The sequence below is a fragment of the Kryptolebias marmoratus genome, linkage group LG6 (genome assembly GCF_001649575.2).
Source record: "Kryptolebias marmoratus isolate JLee-2015 linkage group LG6, ASM164957v2, whole genome shotgun sequence".
In the NCBI taxonomy this organism is placed as follows: Eukaryota; Metazoa; Chordata; class Actinopteri; order Cyprinodontiformes; family Rivulidae; genus Kryptolebias; species Kryptolebias marmoratus.
This window is the reverse complement of record NC_051435.1, coordinates 28506573-28525173: the sequence shown is the minus strand read 5'-3', so window position 1 is coordinate 28525173 and position 18601 is coordinate 28506573. Positions and strand designations below refer to the sequence as shown.

Below are 18601 nucleotides of genomic sequence, written 5' to 3'. Positions count from 1 at the left end.
ATATTAATTACAGTTTTGATTATTAAATAAAGTGTTTACTATACAAAGCACATGTTCAATCAGTTAGCCATCAGTATTTTCAAGCTCACACAAACTGGTGGAGTCAAACAAAGAGGCAGGATTTACTGCTGGAAAGGCAGCTGTTACTGTACCTTTGCTTCTTGATTACCTAAAAGTGGGCTTGAATTGTTCTCTGACTCACCTGCATGCAGTCTAAAGGAGTTATTTTTTCTGCATTAATTTGCCATATTTTTAACTCTTTATTGTCCTTTTCTCTCTCTTCCACAGGTAGGCTGTGACTGTGGGTCAGACTGGATGAGCCTGTCTGTTCATCCAGCTGTCGATCCATCCCTTTGTCAGCCTAAGAAACAATCTGATGATAGAACTTCAGAGAAAAGGGGAAAAGGACCACCTGCTATGGCCAGCGGTACACAACCAAACTTAAACTCTGCTCACAAAATTTGTTTTTCAGAAAACAGTTCTCATCATTTCATCTATTTATCAGTTCTCCAAACAGCATGAGAGAACTTTTAGAAACTATTCCAGGTTAAACTGAATAAACCTATCAACAGACTCCAAACAACACTTTAGCTAAAAACGTTATGATAATGTTCATTTTCAGAACAAAATCCTGTCAGTCCTTGTCTGATAAGTCTTTGTTTGGTGAGATTTTGTTTGTTTTGGCTGTAGCAGCTGATGGTGTAGTCGGTCTTGGTTCTGAGCAGAACCACCTGAGCATTCCTGTTACGGATCATGGACCATGGGCGACGGCCATGAACAACCTGGGCATCATGCCGGTCGGCATCAGTGGGCAGCCACTGGTTTCAGGTACTGTCTTCTCTCAAATTTTCAGCATTTCTTTTTCCTTGTGTGCTGGATCATCAAATTATTTTTAACTAAAATGTTATATTTTTTCCTTTTTTGTTATTTATCATTCATTACTATAGATATCTACGTGAAGAGGAAGGGATTCTTTACACATAAATATTTTTTTGGAATGGCAAAAGAAATTGCCATGCCATGGTATTGTTAAGATCCCCTTCACATTGAATGATGACCTCAATATGCTCTCCATTATCTGTTGGAATGTGGTTGAATCACTACAAATTTGGAAACCCTCTGTCAGTGTGAAGGCAACCGTGATGCTGCCACACTCCTGGTCTTTACCAAACAGATTTTCCTGCTATATTTTTCATCCCTGAGATGCTCTCCTGTGCACTTTTTTTGAGCAGGACTACCACTGATGAGATTACCATGTACACCCTGCCAATGGGCATGTCCTTTCCCTGCCATTACTTTCTTTGACTGCATCAGGATGAAACTATGGACTAGAACAACGACTTCCAATCCTGGTTCTCCAGGACCACTATCCTAAATGTTTTAGAGAATTCACTGCTCCAATGCACTTTATTTGACTCAATAGTTGATTAACAGGATAGTGGCCCTCGAGGGCCAGGATTGGACACCACTATACTAGAAGATCATGCATGGTTGCATCATACTACTGCCAAGGTTGTTTCTATTGCCTTGTCATTCATCCATCCATGTTTTCTTTATGTACTATTCTTCAGGGTCACATGGAGCTGGTGCCTATCTCCAGCAGTCATTTGGCAAAAGGCAGGGTACAACTTGGACAGGTTTCCAGTCCATCATAGGGACACAGAGAGACAAATGAGACAGACAACCATTCATGCTGTCACTAACACCCAGTTTAGAGTTGCTATTCATACTCAGGTTTTTGGTGTCAGGATTTTTGTTTTTCAGTGTTTACTTTGCTGTTTTGTTGTGATTTTATTGTATTTTCCTTGTGTTCAGTTTATGTCCATAACCTTACTGTGTCTCCAGCTATTCACAGTACTTTTCCTCAGTCAGCTCCAACTCCTCAGGTGCAGTTCAAGTTACAATAGCAAGTTATTATCTGTAGTTAACAAAACTGAAAAATAATCTGTTCATCTGAACATCTCTGCAGCTGTTACCTCAGTGTCTAACTGTGATACCTTTCTTATAAGGGGTTGAAATAGCATCCAAAACAGCAGAAACTTCTACAACTGTTTGGAGAAGAAGTGCCTGTCTATTTTTGGAAGGTTTAATAAAATTGCTGTATGTGAAGATCTGGTGAACAGGAGTTGTCTTTTTTCAACAGTATTGTCTAAATAATTGAATGCCAGAATTTAACTAAGCAAAGCTGCAACAAGAAGGGCATATCTGTTGTAAACAAGGACGGGCATAAACATAGTCACAATCCAGACGAACAAAGAGGGAATGGTTAAACAAAGAAAGGTTAAACAGAATAGTGATTATGTAATGCTTATTTAACTCCACTTCTGGTGACAGCCAGCTGTTTTCTCCTTTTTTAAATAACATGTGGCAAAACTTAGAAAAGAGAAAACACCCCAGGCATAAAGAGAATCTCATATAGCATTTGTTCATTTAGGTGTCATTTTTTATCCCAAATCAAAAATACACAAGTTGACATTTAAGTCAAAAATGGTGATGAAAGTATTCAGAGCCTGTAAATAAATTAAATTTATACCAGACTTGAAAAACTGGTCAGAATGTTGCAATGAAAGTTGCTCTTGAATAATTTGTAAAATGTGATAATTTAACAAAATTAAAAGTAATGAATTAACTGAACAGTTACAATTAACATCAACACAGAGCAAAAGGTGAGATCACAATTTTTATAGCTCAGCATTATTAACAAGAAAATAATGACAAGTAAATTAAGCAAATCCTCTCAGTTAAATACATCACAGACAATAAAAAGTTCAGCATGTAAAAGGAATGATCCGATTTGGATTTGTTCACGTGCAAATCATTGTTTATAAATAATTCTGTTGGAGCTGATATGTTTGGAACAAGAGTCATAGTGGCACCATGGTTGGGGTGACCGTGTAATCAGACAGTTGCTTGAACTTCTAGCAGTCAAAACAGTGAGTGAGGAACGGCAGACACAGTAGATGCCTTATAGTGCATTAGACAGCATTACCAGCACTGGAAAAAGTTTAGGAGTCACATTTTGGGTGTCTGTGAGGTTGGGTGGTTGTATTGTGAAACTGCCCATCATGCAAGGTTTTCAGATGTCACACTGATGTTGGAACCAATGGCTACATGAGGCCAACTACACATTTTGCAAAGTTTCTGATCGCCCAAGACAAACCACCAAAATGGATTGTTGTATTGTGCAAACAGAAAAAAAAACAGATTACTTTCACAAAATATTCAGAACAGAACAGGTGGACACAGACAAAGTTTTAAGGATTTTATTATAACTGTCTGGCTATGAGAAATGCTAGCTCTTGGATTAGCACACTCTTCGTGCAGTTGGAGAGACTTCCAGGCAGGTAAGACCACCGTGGGCGGTGGGCAGAGACAGTGCAGAGTCTATTGACAGGCAAAGGGTAAAAGCCAGAAGAACAGAGAGTAGAATCTAAATCGATACGAACCAAACAGCGTTGTCCATAAAAATGCTAATTATCATATATCTGGCAACACTAATACCAGGCTTTCAACTTGACATGCATGCAGGCTGGAGCATGTAAACAGTTCCATCCAAAACAAACGTTTGTTTGGACATACAGTGAGGTTGGGTTACTGCTACATGAGCAGCATACACAGCACTCTGCTATTATTAGTTGTTGTGCATGTGCAGAAGAGCTATTGTGCACATGTGCGATTTCACACATTGCAGCTTCCTTTGAAATGCAAATGGTTGTTCAAAAATCTCCACTCTGAGACCTGGGTCCAGAAAGCTTATGTTTCAAAACAAACGAGTGCTGTTGTGAGTTGTGTTAACGGCCCTTTAGTTGCTTTGTTAAAACTCACATAGCCAGTCCCGCTTCAAATTATTAAGGACCAAGCCATACTGGTGTGCATCATCCCCACATCTTGGATATGCTAACTCGACACCTTCATAAGCTCCATCTAAGTCCTGATGTGCTGCTTGCAGAATAATACACTACCACAACCTCACTACAGGACATTTGTGCAATCATTGTGGATATATCATGATCTGTCACACCTAATAGAGACCCACTGCATTCTGAATACAAATCTAAAGACCTAACTAAGACCTTCCACCTTCTGGCTGATTTTTTATCTCATAGCGGAGTAATCATCCAGAATGGGTAAAAGTCAAAACCAGATCAGATTTTGATGTTTATATAAATTAAGGTTAAAATTGGGGTTAGTGTAAATCTTACATTTCTATGTCTGTGCGTTTCCTGACTGATGAGCTTTCACCTTTAATGTAATTACATCCAGATGTCTCACAGCAGAGCTGGCTCAGCTCACGTCTCTTAGCGGTTCTGCTTTTAACAGTTTTAAAATAATCACATTTAAAGGCTTAAACACTTCTTTTTTTCTGTCAGAGCTCTTTTCTCTTTATTTATTTGCTCTGGTTTTCATTGTCCTTGTCCTCCTGTGTGTGTTTTGTTTTTCCTCTCTATATATCGTCCTCTGTTTTTGTTTCTGGCAGCAGCAGCGGAGATTGCAGCCAGAGAAATGAACCTGGCTCAACTCATTTTGGCTCTGAGAGAAAACCAACCTCATGTGATTATGATGAATGTGTGGCGCAAAGATATGCAATTACACTGTCAAGGTTACAGCAGAACGTGTTTTTAATGAGTTTTCCTAAGACTTGAAGAATCTCTTAATGCATCCAGGCAGCACTTGCTCAGATTTCTAGTAGATTATCTCACCACATTCTTTTTTCCTTTTCTTTTTCTAAGCCTGAAGATCGCTGATAATAGTGCATGTTTTTTTTTTTTTTTTTTACTTTTTTCCCCAAACAAAATGCTGCGCAGGAAGCATTTAACAACTCTTTAGCCTGCAGCACTTGGTGTTCTTTAATGCTGAGTGGAAATATAGACACGTTAGGAATTAAAGTGCTTGGGCTGACCAAAGAACAGCTGCTTAAAATAAAACATGCCTATCCAAGAAAAAAACTGGTTTTTAAGCACTAATAAAAAGTCCTGTTGAATTTTGAATTCAAAAACTATGAATGACCTCAACATTTCCTCTATGTCACCAACAGCCTCAGCTCAGCAGATAGTGGTGAATGACTTTACCTGAGGGACCATGTAGTCCGCCTGTGAGACGTTAAACAGCTTTGAAAACTATCCAGGTCTTTTCAAAGTTGAAATTCATACTTCTGATAGAACATGAATTCATGCTCATCTTGAGCGCAGCATAAATCATAGACAATGGTTACTGAGATATTTCAGTCTGCTGGCTAAAGGCCATATTACCATAGTATTAAACTCTTTACATGTAAGGTCAAAGTTAACTGTATGTGGTTTAACTCCACAAAGTGGAAAACAAATTTACAAATTCCTCAGAACTCTGTTGCAGAATGATCTTAGAAATGTAGTAAAACTAGAGAAAACTTAAACAGTAATCTTCTTTCAGCTGCTCTCTAAGGGTCTCCACAGTGGATATTTCTCATCTCATCCTGTGCCAACATCCTCCTCTGTGACACCAACCCTTTGCATATCCTCCTTTACTACATATATGAACCTTATTTGTGATCATCCTGTTTCCTCTTCCCTGGCAGCTCCATATTCTACATTCTTTGTCCATTATGTTCAATATCCCTCCTCTGCATCTGGTGCAAACCACCTCAGTCTTGTCTCTTTACCTTTGTATCCAAACCTGAGCTGTCCATCTGATGTATTCATCTTTAATCCTGTCCATTTTGGTCACTTGTTGTGAAAATATTAACTTGCCACATCCAGTTCTGCCTCCTATCTTGTTGTTAGGCCACTGATTCTAAACCAAACATCATAGGAGGTCTAGTTTTATAAACCTTCCCTTTCACTCTTGCATTTCTCCTTCTGTAACAAATCACCCCTGATACTCATCTCCATCAACTATACTCAGTCTGCACTCACTTCTTCACCTCTCTTGCATTCATACCATTGCAGTGGTTGATCCCAGGTACATAAATTCATCCACCTTCAAAATCATTGCAGCTTCACTGTTACACCTGTATCCTTTTCATTCACACACATCCTGTCTTATTTCTGCTGACTTTCATTTTCTATCTCTCTTTTCTCTCCATATGCATACTTCCACCTCTCTAGGCTCTCCTCCACCTGCTCCTTACTCTCACTACAGATCACAATGTTGTCTGCAAACATAAAGTCCATGGGGACACCTGTCTGACCTCATCTGTCAGCCTGTCCAGCATAATTTCCAACAAGAAGGGGTCAATCCCTGATGTAATCCCACCCCCACCTTGAACCCATCTGCCATTCCTACTGCACATTTCACCACTCTCTTATTGTTTCAAATGTCATATGTTGATAAATAGTAATAGCTTAGCATGATATTTAAAAGGTCAGAATACAAAACTTAGAGCCTAACAGAGCAATAAGCATGTTTGTCATGCAATAATGTTGTGTTGTATTGACAATTTTGCCGGAGTGCACAGCACAAAACCCCAATAAACAAATAATATACACACATATATAGCAAGTATGGACTGGAAGTGTCATGAACGGCGGAGACGGAGGCGAACCCAGAAAGCAGACTCATTCTGGAAAACTAAAAGAAACTAATTTATTAAAACGAAAACAAAAAGCTGACAGGGCAGCAACACAAAAAACTACAACCAGGAAAGCAGGAAGATACAGGACAAGGACTACAGAACAATGAACAATGATCCGACGGGGTGGTGGAGAAAATGACCAAGTTTTAAACACAGGAAAACGAGGTAAGTGGAAACAGGTGGCATGATTGCAAAGTTTGGACAGGTGTAGATGGGCGTGGCAGGGAAACCAGGAGGGAGACTGAGGAGACAAGACAGAATCCAAACAGAAAACACACACAACCAAATAACAAAATAAACATGAAACAAGCCCAAAACAAAGAAAACCCAAATCCCGACAGGAAGTCTCACAGTTAAAGTGGGAAAGTCCACCTAAGGTGGTGGAGAATGGCAGGGCTAAGATACTGTGGGTCTTCCAGATACAGACTGAAAAACAGGTGATGGCTGACCAACTGGACATTGTGGTGATAGATAAGTTCCAGAAGAAAGCAGTGGTTATAGATGTAGCAGTCCCAAGTGACTTTAACATCAAGAAGAAGGAACACGAAAAGCTTGAGAAATACCAAGGACTGAAAGAGGAAATAGAGAAGTTGTGGAAAGTCAAGGCCTCAGTGGTACCAGTGGTCATCAGTGGTCATCACTCGGTGCTGTGACCCACAGACTGGAAGAGTGGCTCCAACAGATCCCAGGGACAACCTCAGAGATCTCTGTCCAGAAGAGTGCAGTCCTAGGAACAGCTAAGATACTGTGTAGAACCCTCAAGCTCCCAGGCCTCTGGTAGAGTACCCAAATTTGAAGGGAAAGTGGAACCACCCATGGGCAACAAATAGGGTGAGATGGAATATATATAAATGCAAAATCCAAAAGACAGAATAAAACTAAAAAGCAAACATGCAAGGTGAAACTTATTTTTTAAGGAATTGTTTCCCATTAAAAACGTAGCACAAAAATTAAGGGAATTTGTGTTAGGTTGAGTATCTCTTACATTTCTGACAATAGTTCTTAGCAACAAATATTATACCACTGGAAAGCCATTTTATTTCCTCTTAAATGGTGCCTCATTTGCAAAGAAAATGCGTTCTCTCCAGCTGCACGAAGAGCGTGCTAATCCAAGAGCCAGCATCTCTCATAGCCAGACAGGTGTCTGTCTGTTCTGAATCCGTTCCTACCGAGCCTTGTCAATGAGCAACCAGTGGCAATTCCATATGTCCACAGTCTGGGACCAAACATTATCTTTCAAGATGACATAGCCTGCCTCTTACAGAGCGAGGTTCATCAAAGGGTATCTCCAGAATTTGGGAGTGAAAAAGGATAGAATTGCATTCCTGACCTTATTTCCAAAAGCTGACCTGTGGGAGAAGCTTAGGTAGGTAGGTAGGTAGGTACATTTATTTATATAGCACTTTTCAGCACGAGGCGACTCAAAGTGCTTTACAACACGGAGGGTTAGGCATTCTGTTTGTTGCAGAGTGATCAATACAACCACATTAGCTGACTTATGACAAATGCGGGTTGAGAATAGAATGCAATCCCCCAGGAATGTGTGACTAAGCTGGTGAGCAGCATGAGGCGGAGCTGCCAGGCTGTTGTGGCTGTGTATGGTTCTTCCACATGCTACTAAGGTCCTTGCTTGTTAAATGAATAAATTGTTAAATTGCCAATATGTTGTGTTTCTTCACTTCAATTATCCAATCCAATAAACAACAACATGCAAGAACCAATAACAGAAAAGGCAGGTTGGCTTTGGCAGAGAAGGTTTTAGGAGTTTTCATGGGTTCAACCCACATACTCAACTATTCTGCTCAACCCACAAATGCATATTCCTAACAAATGTGTTAGGAAAATGCATTTGCATGCAAATAATAGGAAATAAATAGGCCTTCTTACAATATAAGATTTATGGCCAAGAAGTATTGCTTCAAATAAATGATCAAACACATTTTCTTTTATTTTTTGTGCTAAGTTTATTTAGAGTTGATTATATTGCAGTCCCTTTTTATTCTTTTGAACCAGAATTGTAATACATTATATCCCCAATAGCTAAAACTATAGGCAATATATGGATCACAACTGATAAAACAGAAAACATTCATTTTAGTATCTTGATAGGCCTCTCTCACATTGGAGGACAACCCTGCTAAACTCTCCACACAACCGTTCAGAAAGCAGTTGGAATACATAAAGTTTTTAAAACCTCTTTCAATGGGAAGGCACTCATGACACTGCTACACCTTTAATACACAGCTAAAATCTTCTAGATGGTCTTCTGCACTCTCACCTAATCTTGTACACTTGCCTTAGCATTACTCTCTCAGACTGTGTCAGGAAGATCACACCATGACAGCATGACACTGCCATAATGGGTATGACATCTACTCTAGGTTGTATCCAATAACCTTGTCGCTGTCCCAATTGTAGCTTACCAGTCCTGGTTCACTTTCTCAACCACAAGCTACACTGGTGTGAGCTAACCCCATATCACTGATACTTTACCATCGCTCCCACCATGGACCCTGGTACACTGCCATCACATTGATAAATTGCCATTGTATCACTACAGATGTGCCTGGTTCAAATCATTGTTCCCAAAGACCCTGCAGAAACCATTCATATTCTGGCAGAATTTTTACATCATAGAAGGTCATCATCCAGTGTGAAGGGGGTCTTATATTTTATCACAAAGAACTGAAATATAGAATACCTAATTTTCTGATGTTATTGTCTGTTTTAAATGTTCACAGCCTTCACAGTAAATCAGATCTGTTAGCTCTCAGTCCTCTGCACAGAGAAGCAAAAAGAAGCATTTATTTGTATGGATTTACAGTGAGGGACATTTGTCATTTCCTTCTGTGACAGCTTCCCTCTCATGTGATTTGAATCACTTTATTCTCTGTGATGTTGAGGCTGTGTGGGCAGTGGGGAGGGAGGATTTTGTGCTGACGTTTTGTTCCTCTCGCTCCCTTGTTATTGCAGTGTTGAAGATGCAGTGCTGCACCACCCTCCTCTAGCCTGCCTGCTCTATTTTCTACCCAGACAGGAGAAACATTGCTCCTGTCGCTTCTCTCCTTTTATTGTTTATCTTCCCCATTCGTCCTCACTTTCTCTTTGTCCTCAAGAAAAGACAAGCTGTTCTTCCCTCCCTCTCATCCTCACAAGGCTTCTCTCTCCCACATATTCCATTAGCATTTCAGATTATATTTTCTAGTTTTTTTTTTGTTTTACCACAAATCCAATCTGCAGGGGGGGGCGGGGGTTGTGTATGTGTGTGTTTTATCTTCTTCATAGTAATGCTTTATTCTCTCTTTTGCCTCTTTATTTTGCTTTCTGTCCTAGTTATAACAAGATTAAGATTTTTTATGTATAGTACTTGATATATTAGAGTCCAGTTTTAAGCTTTTCTACACTGACATTCACAAAATTCAAAATAATCCGTTCACTCTGGCTTATACCATCAGAATTACATTTTTCTGGGCTAAAACGCAGCTATAGCAAAAATCAACATGACCACAAGTAAGACAGTGTTTAGTCAAAATTTTGGTTATATCTGATAGGGTTGAGCAGTATTAATTTTTAATACCATTAAGCCTTTCTCAGATTATACTGTGGTATACGATTTTACTGTTGGCTTGAATAGGCTTAGAATGCTGTCTTATTATTGCATGTATATAGGACATACTGTATTAAATGTTTTAATCTTATTTTCTTAGAATAAAGATGAAACAGACAAGTATTTTGTCGTTGATATGACATCATGGAACAAACTGACTTAAATAAGTAGATAATGACTCCAACAAAGCATTTGTAACAGTACAGTAATGTTAGAAAACCAAGATATCACCTCTAAAGATAGTTATCACATGCTAAAAAACATAAAATGGCAATATTTTTACCTGTGTCTGTTGTGTTAGCAAACTATTTAATGAACTACTGAATGGGTTTTAATAAAATGTTCGGAAAGTGATCACGGGATAGACATCTACAACTGCTGAGTTAACCCCATTGAAGGTTGCCACCACAGAAAAGCAACCTTAACAACTGCAAAAAATGGCTATAACTCAGTCAGTTTTATAGATATTGACCTAATATTTGGTGTGCTCATAGCTGAGACTCATCTTCTGCCACACTTGGTGAAGATGAACCCAGGAATGGGTTAAGTTTTTACTTTAAAAGAAGAAAAACAAAAAGTTGTTGTGGCAGTATAAACTTTCAATATAACAGTCATTTTTGTCTATCCTGTTATATGACTTGTATTTGTTTCTCAGACTCACTCCAGAGTGCAGAGTTCACACAACTCTTACAGACTTATATTGTATCTGAGCTGAGAATTTTCTTTTCAGATTTTTTTACATTCTTATATCTCCTAAACAAAACCCTGTAGACACATACAAACGTAAATGTGTGACAACTAGACTGTATGTTTCTGAAGTGTTAAAGTTCTCAGGTCATCTATTTGAAGTTTATTAAAAGTTTTTAAGACCCGATTTAAAACTCAATAGTGAAGCCTTTTGCACCTCAACACGAGCTTGATTACCTTGAAATAACAGAATAGTCAACTCATGATCTCAAGATATACATATTAATTTAATTAAAGCCTAGAATTTCTTGAAGAAATGCATATCATCCACCTCCCTTTATGCCTGAGTGTTAGATAATCTTATATATATATATATATATATATATATATATATGCATACATAGTGTTGGAGTAAAATGGACATTTATTGTCAATATGCAATCCTCTTTTCAAATGTGAGAAGTCCAAATGATGTAGCAGTGGGAGTTGTTTCGCATTGCTTGTTGAAAGGGAACTCAGTGGTTTGAGTACATTGAATCAGCCTTTCAATGCAAAAACTGAATATTAATGGGTATAAATGAAGTGTCTAGATTGATACAACTCACTTCACAGCTTGTCGTTTCAAAAACATGAAAGAAACACCATGTACATTATGTTAACCAGGACCTATGGTTATACTTGGATGGATAAACACTTTATACCTGCCTGTATCACAGGTGCATTAGCATATAACTGCTTTAGAGTTATAATAATATTTGCTTCTAAAAAGTGAGGTGTAAAGGCATAGAAAAGCAAACTCTTCTGTAGTGTGTATGAGGGGTTTTGTTTTGTTGTTTTTTTTTTGTCTTTTGCAAAAAAAAGTTAAATTTGTGCTGTCAAATAAAATTTCAGACTCATAAAAGTATTTTTTTATTTAATAATTTTCCTGATTTTAAACATGAAGACCCTGTTTGCTAATATCTTTCCATTGTAAGTTTGATCAAATCTGTTTTGGCTGTTTCAGTATTAGTTACTCATCTCTGTTAGCATGCTGGAAGGAAGTCCTTTAACAGGAGATGTATTATATATTATTACTTTGTGCCAGCAATGATTTTCTGAAAGTATTATTAGAGTTTAAGTTAAAGGTTTGATCAGTTTGCAAAGTTCTGTTTGCTGTATGTTGTCTAAGTCACACAGACACTAAAGATGTCAATCCCATTAATTGTTCAGACACTTCACGTTTTTAGTGACTGTCAAAAAGCCAAAAAAAATCTGAAATCCAGTCTGGAAACTGCACCACTCTTAACACAATTATTGAAACAAGAAATAAAAGAAAGAAGGCTGAATGATAACAGAATATCAATTTCTGCACTCTGCATGGATACATTTTTATGGGCATGTACATATAGAGTACATGACTTTTAGCTTGTTGTATTTGTGGACATAATGGATTTCATATCCATGACTGAACATATTAACTGTCACCCACCACTGAGAGGTAAAAGGTGGACAACAATGTTTTTGTCTTAGTAAAAACAAAAATGGCTATGACTGAGTCACAGTTTTACATATACTGAGCAGAAATCTGATGTGGAAGTACCTGAGAGTTGTTCACAACAAAGTTCGAGCACTAGCAGATCACACAAAATATTAAAGGATATTGTTCATTATGTTATTTTCATCCATTTTCTTTACCCGCTTCGCCTTTCTGGAGCTTATCTCCAGCCATCACTGTGTGAGAGGCGGGGAACACCCTGGACAGGTCACAAGTCCATCACAGGGACACAAAGGGACAAATGAGACAAACAACCATTCACACTCTCACTCACACTTAGGGATAATTTTAGAGTTACCAATTAGATGCATGTTTTTGGTCTATGGAAGAAACCCAGAGTTATTATCGTAACTGACCAAAAACAGCTATAAATTTGTCTTTTCCCAACATAACGTGATAATAACTTGCATGCATGAAAGGCAGCGGGCAATATGCTTTCCTTCAAGAAAGCCTAGGTTTTTAATTGAAAATGTGTTGCATTCTTATTGTTCATTTGAAATAATCCAAAAACTGTCATGCAAAAGAAACATCCAAAATTTAAAGTGTCATGTACTGCTCTGTATGTTATTTAATTTTTTGATTTGCAAATCTTATATAATCTGTTTTGTTCTCTTGTGTTTGTTTCTACACTGGCCCATAGACCCCCTGTGCATCCAGAGATTTGACCCTGGTCTGGGCCTCATTGCACCAATAAACCCCATGATGGCAGGAATAAGCCTGGTCCCACCTCCACCTGTTCCACCTGATGTTCCCATTATCAAAGAGATCATCCACTGCAAGAGCTGCACTCTGTTCCCCCAGAACCCCAGTAAGAACCCAACAACTCACTCTGAATGATATTACAGTCATTCAAAGACTAGATTTGAGTTTCTGAAAAACAAAAAATGCTGTTTCAACCTGTTGCTCAAAAACGTCAGCACATTGGGTGTGCATTAGGTTTGCATTAAAGTAGTCCACATTCTAAATATCTGAAAAAAATATATTGGCATTAATGGAAGTATTTAGAACCTTTCTTTGTAAGAAAAACTATTCATTTCAGACAAAATTTTGACTCAGAAAATATCTTGCATTCAGTTTTTTTTTTTTTACCAAAAATGTAATCATTAATGACTAGAGAAATTGAGTCACCCTGCCTGCAACTAGTGTTGAAAGCAAAAGGGCGATAATATTTTTGCCGTTGTGATCATGTTCTTTTGTTTGTCATGTTAGTGAAATATCTCATGAACCACTAGACAGGTTTTATTTAAATTTTAAACATTGGATACACATCTACCACTCATTACCACTTGTCAACACAATTCAAGACAGCTACCACACCAAGTTGACATTAGCCAGCACAAAAATGGCTTTAAAACTATGAGATTTACAGATTTTGAGCAAAACTTTGATATGACAATAGCTGAGTCATTCACTATATATACTTTGAGTGCTAACACATTTTGCAAGATCTCACAATATTGCATAACATTGTGCAAATTTTTGTTTTTAAGATCTGACCAAAATAGCTTTAACTCTTTCCTTTTTAACATAAGATTATCTAAGTTTAACACTCAGGCATAAAGGGAGGTGGATGATATGCATTTCTTCAAGAAATTCTAGGCTTTAATTAAATTAATATGTATATCTTGAGATCATGAGTTGACTATTCTGTTATTTCAAGGTAATCAAGCTCGTGTTGAGGTGCAAAAGGCTTCACTATTGAGTTTTAAATCGGGTCTTAAAAACTTTTAATAAACTTCAAATAGATGACCTGAGAACTTTAACACTTCAGAAACATACAGTCTAGTTGTCACACATTTACGTTTGTATGTGTCTACAGGGTTTTGTTTAGGAGATATAAGAATGTAAAAAAATCTGAAAAGAAAATTCTCAGCTCAGATACAATATAAGTCTGTAAGAGTTGTGTGAACTCTGCACTCTGGAGTGAGTCTGAGAAACAAATACAAGTCATATAACAGGATAGACAAACTGGGTAAAAGAAGACAAAAATGACTGTTTTAAAGTGTAAATTCTATTAAAAGTTTAAAGTTTGTGATAGTAAAAAGAGTTTGTTCAGGCAGAAGTTTAGACTACTCGAAAGTTAGTCTGATATATACATTTAGTCGTAAAATCACTAAAAATCATAAAACCATGGCTGTGTTAAAATGATAAAATATATCAGAAGGGCCAGTTCAGTCATGCAAAGTTCAACTTTCTATGACCTATTTAAACTTTTAAATATTGTTTCTGTGAAGTATGTGTGCTACAGTATACAGCTCCTCAGAAGGCTGGGTTTTCTCACTCATTTCGACAAACTCCCGTAGTTGTACAGATATTTTTGTTTTTTTATGCAAATGTTATCTTTGCCTTTAAAATTTACTGCCACTCAGTCATAGTGCACCAAATTAAGCTCCACCTGAGTGCATGGGTTTTCCAAAAACTCCAGGAAGAGTAGCAAATTAACCCTTTCAAGCATGAATTATCATACCTTCAGCCAGGATTTTTTACCAGTGTTTTTATATTTTTTTATATATACATGATGCACTAGTGCATCATGCAATATACCGCTAAACTACACTAGCAGTTTAGTGGTATATGCATAGTTTTATTTTATTAAGCGTGACCAGTTCCAGCTTTTGTAAAAGACCAACTGTCTTTACTATTTACTAATATTTCATTTTCTAGATTTTTAATAGTTTTTAAAAACACAAAGACCTTTTTGATGGCAGTCACTTTTGGTCCAGGCTTTTAAATTCCTGATGCTGTTGCAGTTTCTTAGCATTCACAATGATGTAACCATAGAACTAAGACACTTATCATGATGATGTCTTTGCGCCGCAGATCTACCCCCTCCATCAACACGAGAGCGCCCCCCTGGTTGTAAGACAGTATTTGTTGGAGGTTTGCCTGAGAACGCCACAGAGGAAATCATCAGGGAGGTATTTGATCAGTGCGGGGAGATCACCGCCATCCGTAAGAGCAAGAAGAACTTCTGCCACATCCGCTACAGTGAGGAGTTCATGATTGACAAAGCCCTCTACTTGTCAGGTGAGCATGTTTAATCTAATTCTTTGAATGCTTCCTCCTGAATACAGTTGAAATTTAGATTTAGATTTAGCGTGAATAAACCTAATTTTGCCCCTGCCACTGCTTTAGGGTACAGAATGCGAATTGGATCCAGCACTGATAAGAAGGACTCTGGAAGGATCCATGTGGACTTTGCTCAAGCCAGAGATGACCTTTATGAATGGGAGTGTAAACAGCGCTTACTGGCCAGAGAGGAAAGACACCGTCGCAAGATCCACGAGGACCGCCTCCGCCCGGCGTCCCCTCCTCCTATTGTGCACTACACTGAGCATGAGGCAGCGCTGTTAGCAGAGAGACTGAAAGGTGAGATAGTAACTCAAGTCTGAATGAAGTTTGATGCAAACCTATTCATAATAATTGACTTCCAATCTTCTTTGTTCATTGTGTATTTGGCGCCAGCTTTATTGTTGTGCGTGGCATTGTCGATGCGCACAGTACACATGTTACAAAAGTCTATCCTTCCATGGAACTATGGAAGATTCCTAGTTTCCTTAAGAATTTCTTTTTTTTGCTCCATCCTTCTTTCTTTTAACTTTGATCAGTTTCCTAGTCCCTGCCAATGAAATGTATTTCCAACAACATGACACTGCCACCATCATGCTTTACTGTGGGATGGTGTCAGCAGGATGAGAGGTGGTAGATTTGCCTCAGACACTGAGCTGTTCTTAATGGCGAATAAAAAGTTTATTTTTCATTTCATCTGATCACAGCACTTTTTTCCACAACTTGGTTAGGGCTTCAAAGCAAATGGGGTGAAGGCATATGCACTCAGCACCTTTTATACTTTTTAGACTTCCATCCATCCATCCATTTTCTTTACCCGCTTCTCTATTCCGGGTTGCGGGGAGCTGGTGCCTATCCCCAGCAGTCACTGTGCGAGAGGCTGGGGACACCCTGGACAGGTCTATTTTTTAGACTTAATAAAAATAAATGTTTTATTTTTAGTTTCATTTAACTTCATTTATCTGAGTTTTTTTGTGTGTGTAGGTTCAATATTTATAGTCAAACTGAAAATTAAATAAAATTCTAGGTTGTAAGGCAAAAAAACCAAAAGAATATCAAAGTGGTGAATACTTTTCTAATCAACTGTAAAAATAACAACCACACATTTGAGATTATTGATCTGTTTAAAAATGTGGGAAAAATCTGCAATTGTTGCCATGGATACACCAATTTTGAAAGAAATCAGTTTTATTAATAATTTTATTTAAAAAGCATGCAGAGGATATTGAGTTTTTGTTATTGTCACACTTCTCTCTATCAGTGTGCTTGTGCTCTAAAAACTGTTCACATCACCTGCTGGGAAGTCTAATAATAAAAGCAAATCAATCTTTCCGGAAACGGCACAATTATTGATTTTTGTCATCACAGTTTGTGTCCACCGAGATCAGAAAGATACAAACAACAGTTTGTGTGCATCAGTGTGAAAAAGTCAGACACTGTGCCAACATGAGAGAGCTTCTCTATAAAACAGGAAAGATGGTTTAATAAATCTTGTTTGCACCATTTTGTATGTGCTCATAACGCTGCTGAATCAAACCCTGACTTTGTACACAATGATCAATGTTTTGTACCAGTTGTTTATGAAACTGTTCCCATTTCACGCTCATGCACTTACAACAACTCTAAGAACACTATGAACAACTCTGCATGTACTCATGCATGTGTCACTATAGGCACCAGCTCCATGGCATCCTGCATGGGACCAAGCTGTGCTTATCTTTGTTGCAAATATTTATTTTAAATAAACCCCTGTTAAAAACAGTCACTGCTTAAATGCTGCAACAACAATTACCTACCTTGTGGGTGTGCATAATGACTCAGTCACAATGTGTAAAATACACACAATACAGGCAATGGATGAATTGATGCATATAGTTATTAGTATGTCATAATCCTGTTTTTTGGTGTGTTTTCTACTAGTTTGAGTTTATTTGTTGTATTTAATATTAGTACCTTTCCTTGTTGCAGGTATTTTAAGTTGTTCAGCATATTTCAGTTTACTTGGTTTGATTCTCGCTCACTGCTGATTGGCTCCTTTACTTTTTCATGCTCCAGGTTCAGACACACCTGTCCTTGACATACTCATCAGCTCCAGCTTCACTCACTCAGTAATCACCTCTCTCTGCATAATTATGCTCTCAGTTCAGCCTCAGTCTGTGGTTAGTACAGTAAATACTATATGTATTGAAGCAGACACTGCTTGTATGAAATATAGAGAAAACACAACCTAACCTGCTTGAGTTTTAGGTAAACGTAATAAACTGTCATATAGTTTTTACGAATCATCTGTCTTGAGAACCAAGCTTATTCAGGAAACATTCGGGGCTATAACCACAAATGCCCAGGCCTATGCAATAATAATAATAATAATAATAATAATAATAATAATAATAATAATAATAATAATAATAATAATATCTTATCTTTATTTCAAAAGTGTACACTTCAAAAGTGTAAATCATCAACATTAGGCGGCTGACAAGGTGGGCACAAAGAGATCTGCTTCTTTTTGTACCCTAAATGTATGGGTACATGTTGACCAAAGCTGCAAAGGTATGATTTGGTACCAACTAACCATGAGCCTATCTAAGTTTATCTCAAGGATATGTTGTTTTTGTCCCTCTTTTTATGACCTCCATAGGAATGTGTTGAAAAGGGATGAGTCATGAGAATGAATAATTCAAGTGGTATTTCAAAGGCAGGTAAGATGTTTAGGTTGTTACTGAACTTCTTTTGAAATCAGCCCACTTTTCCTTAACCTACATTTAACAGAACTTTGTGAACCTGGTGAGTAATATTTGAAAGTCATGCACTGACTTTTTTATAGCCCCCCCATTGGCCCTGCTCTGAATCTTCCTTTCATTTACTTTTCATGTGAGAAGTTTTAACAGAGGAGGACAGAGTGTGGGAGTGGTGGGAGTGATGGGAGGAGGTGCAGAGTGAGAAACGTGACATGCGGGATGTTTCTGTGGAGGAGTTTGAAGGTCAATGCTCCTCCTCCGCTGTGTATCCTCCACTCTACTGTGGCTCAACATCGTCTCTTGTGTGTGCTCACGTTTATAGCAGAGAGTTGTTTTTCTTCAGTCTGTTTGTAAAAACACAGAAAGGCTGGAATCAATTTTGTCATTTTGTGCAATTTAAACTCACTGAAATC

General features: G+C 37.9%; 1 protein-coding gene across 7 annotated transcripts in view; it reads left to right on the top strand.

Moving 5' to 3' along the window:
- enox1 (ecto-NOX disulfide-thiol exchanger 1) overlaps positions 1–18601 on the top strand; it is a 142579-nt gene that overhangs the window by 84279 nt on the left and 39699 nt on the right. For 6 of the 7 annotated variants that reach the window (XM_037976116.1, XM_017436171.3, XM_017436167.3 and 3 more), the window contains 5 exons: positions 289–427; positions 691–828; positions 13019–13186; positions 15199–15405; positions 15514–15747. In XM_037976116.1, coding sequence (XP_037832044.1) covers positions 316–427; positions 691–828; positions 13019–13186; positions 15199–15405; positions 15514–15747 — 859 coding nt within the window. In that variant the 5' untranslated portion in view covers positions 289–315. The remainder of the gene's footprint in view (positions 1–288; positions 428–690; positions 829–13018; positions 13187–15198; positions 15406–15513; positions 15748–18601) is intronic. The other variant, XM_037976117.1, reaches the window with a different exon arrangement.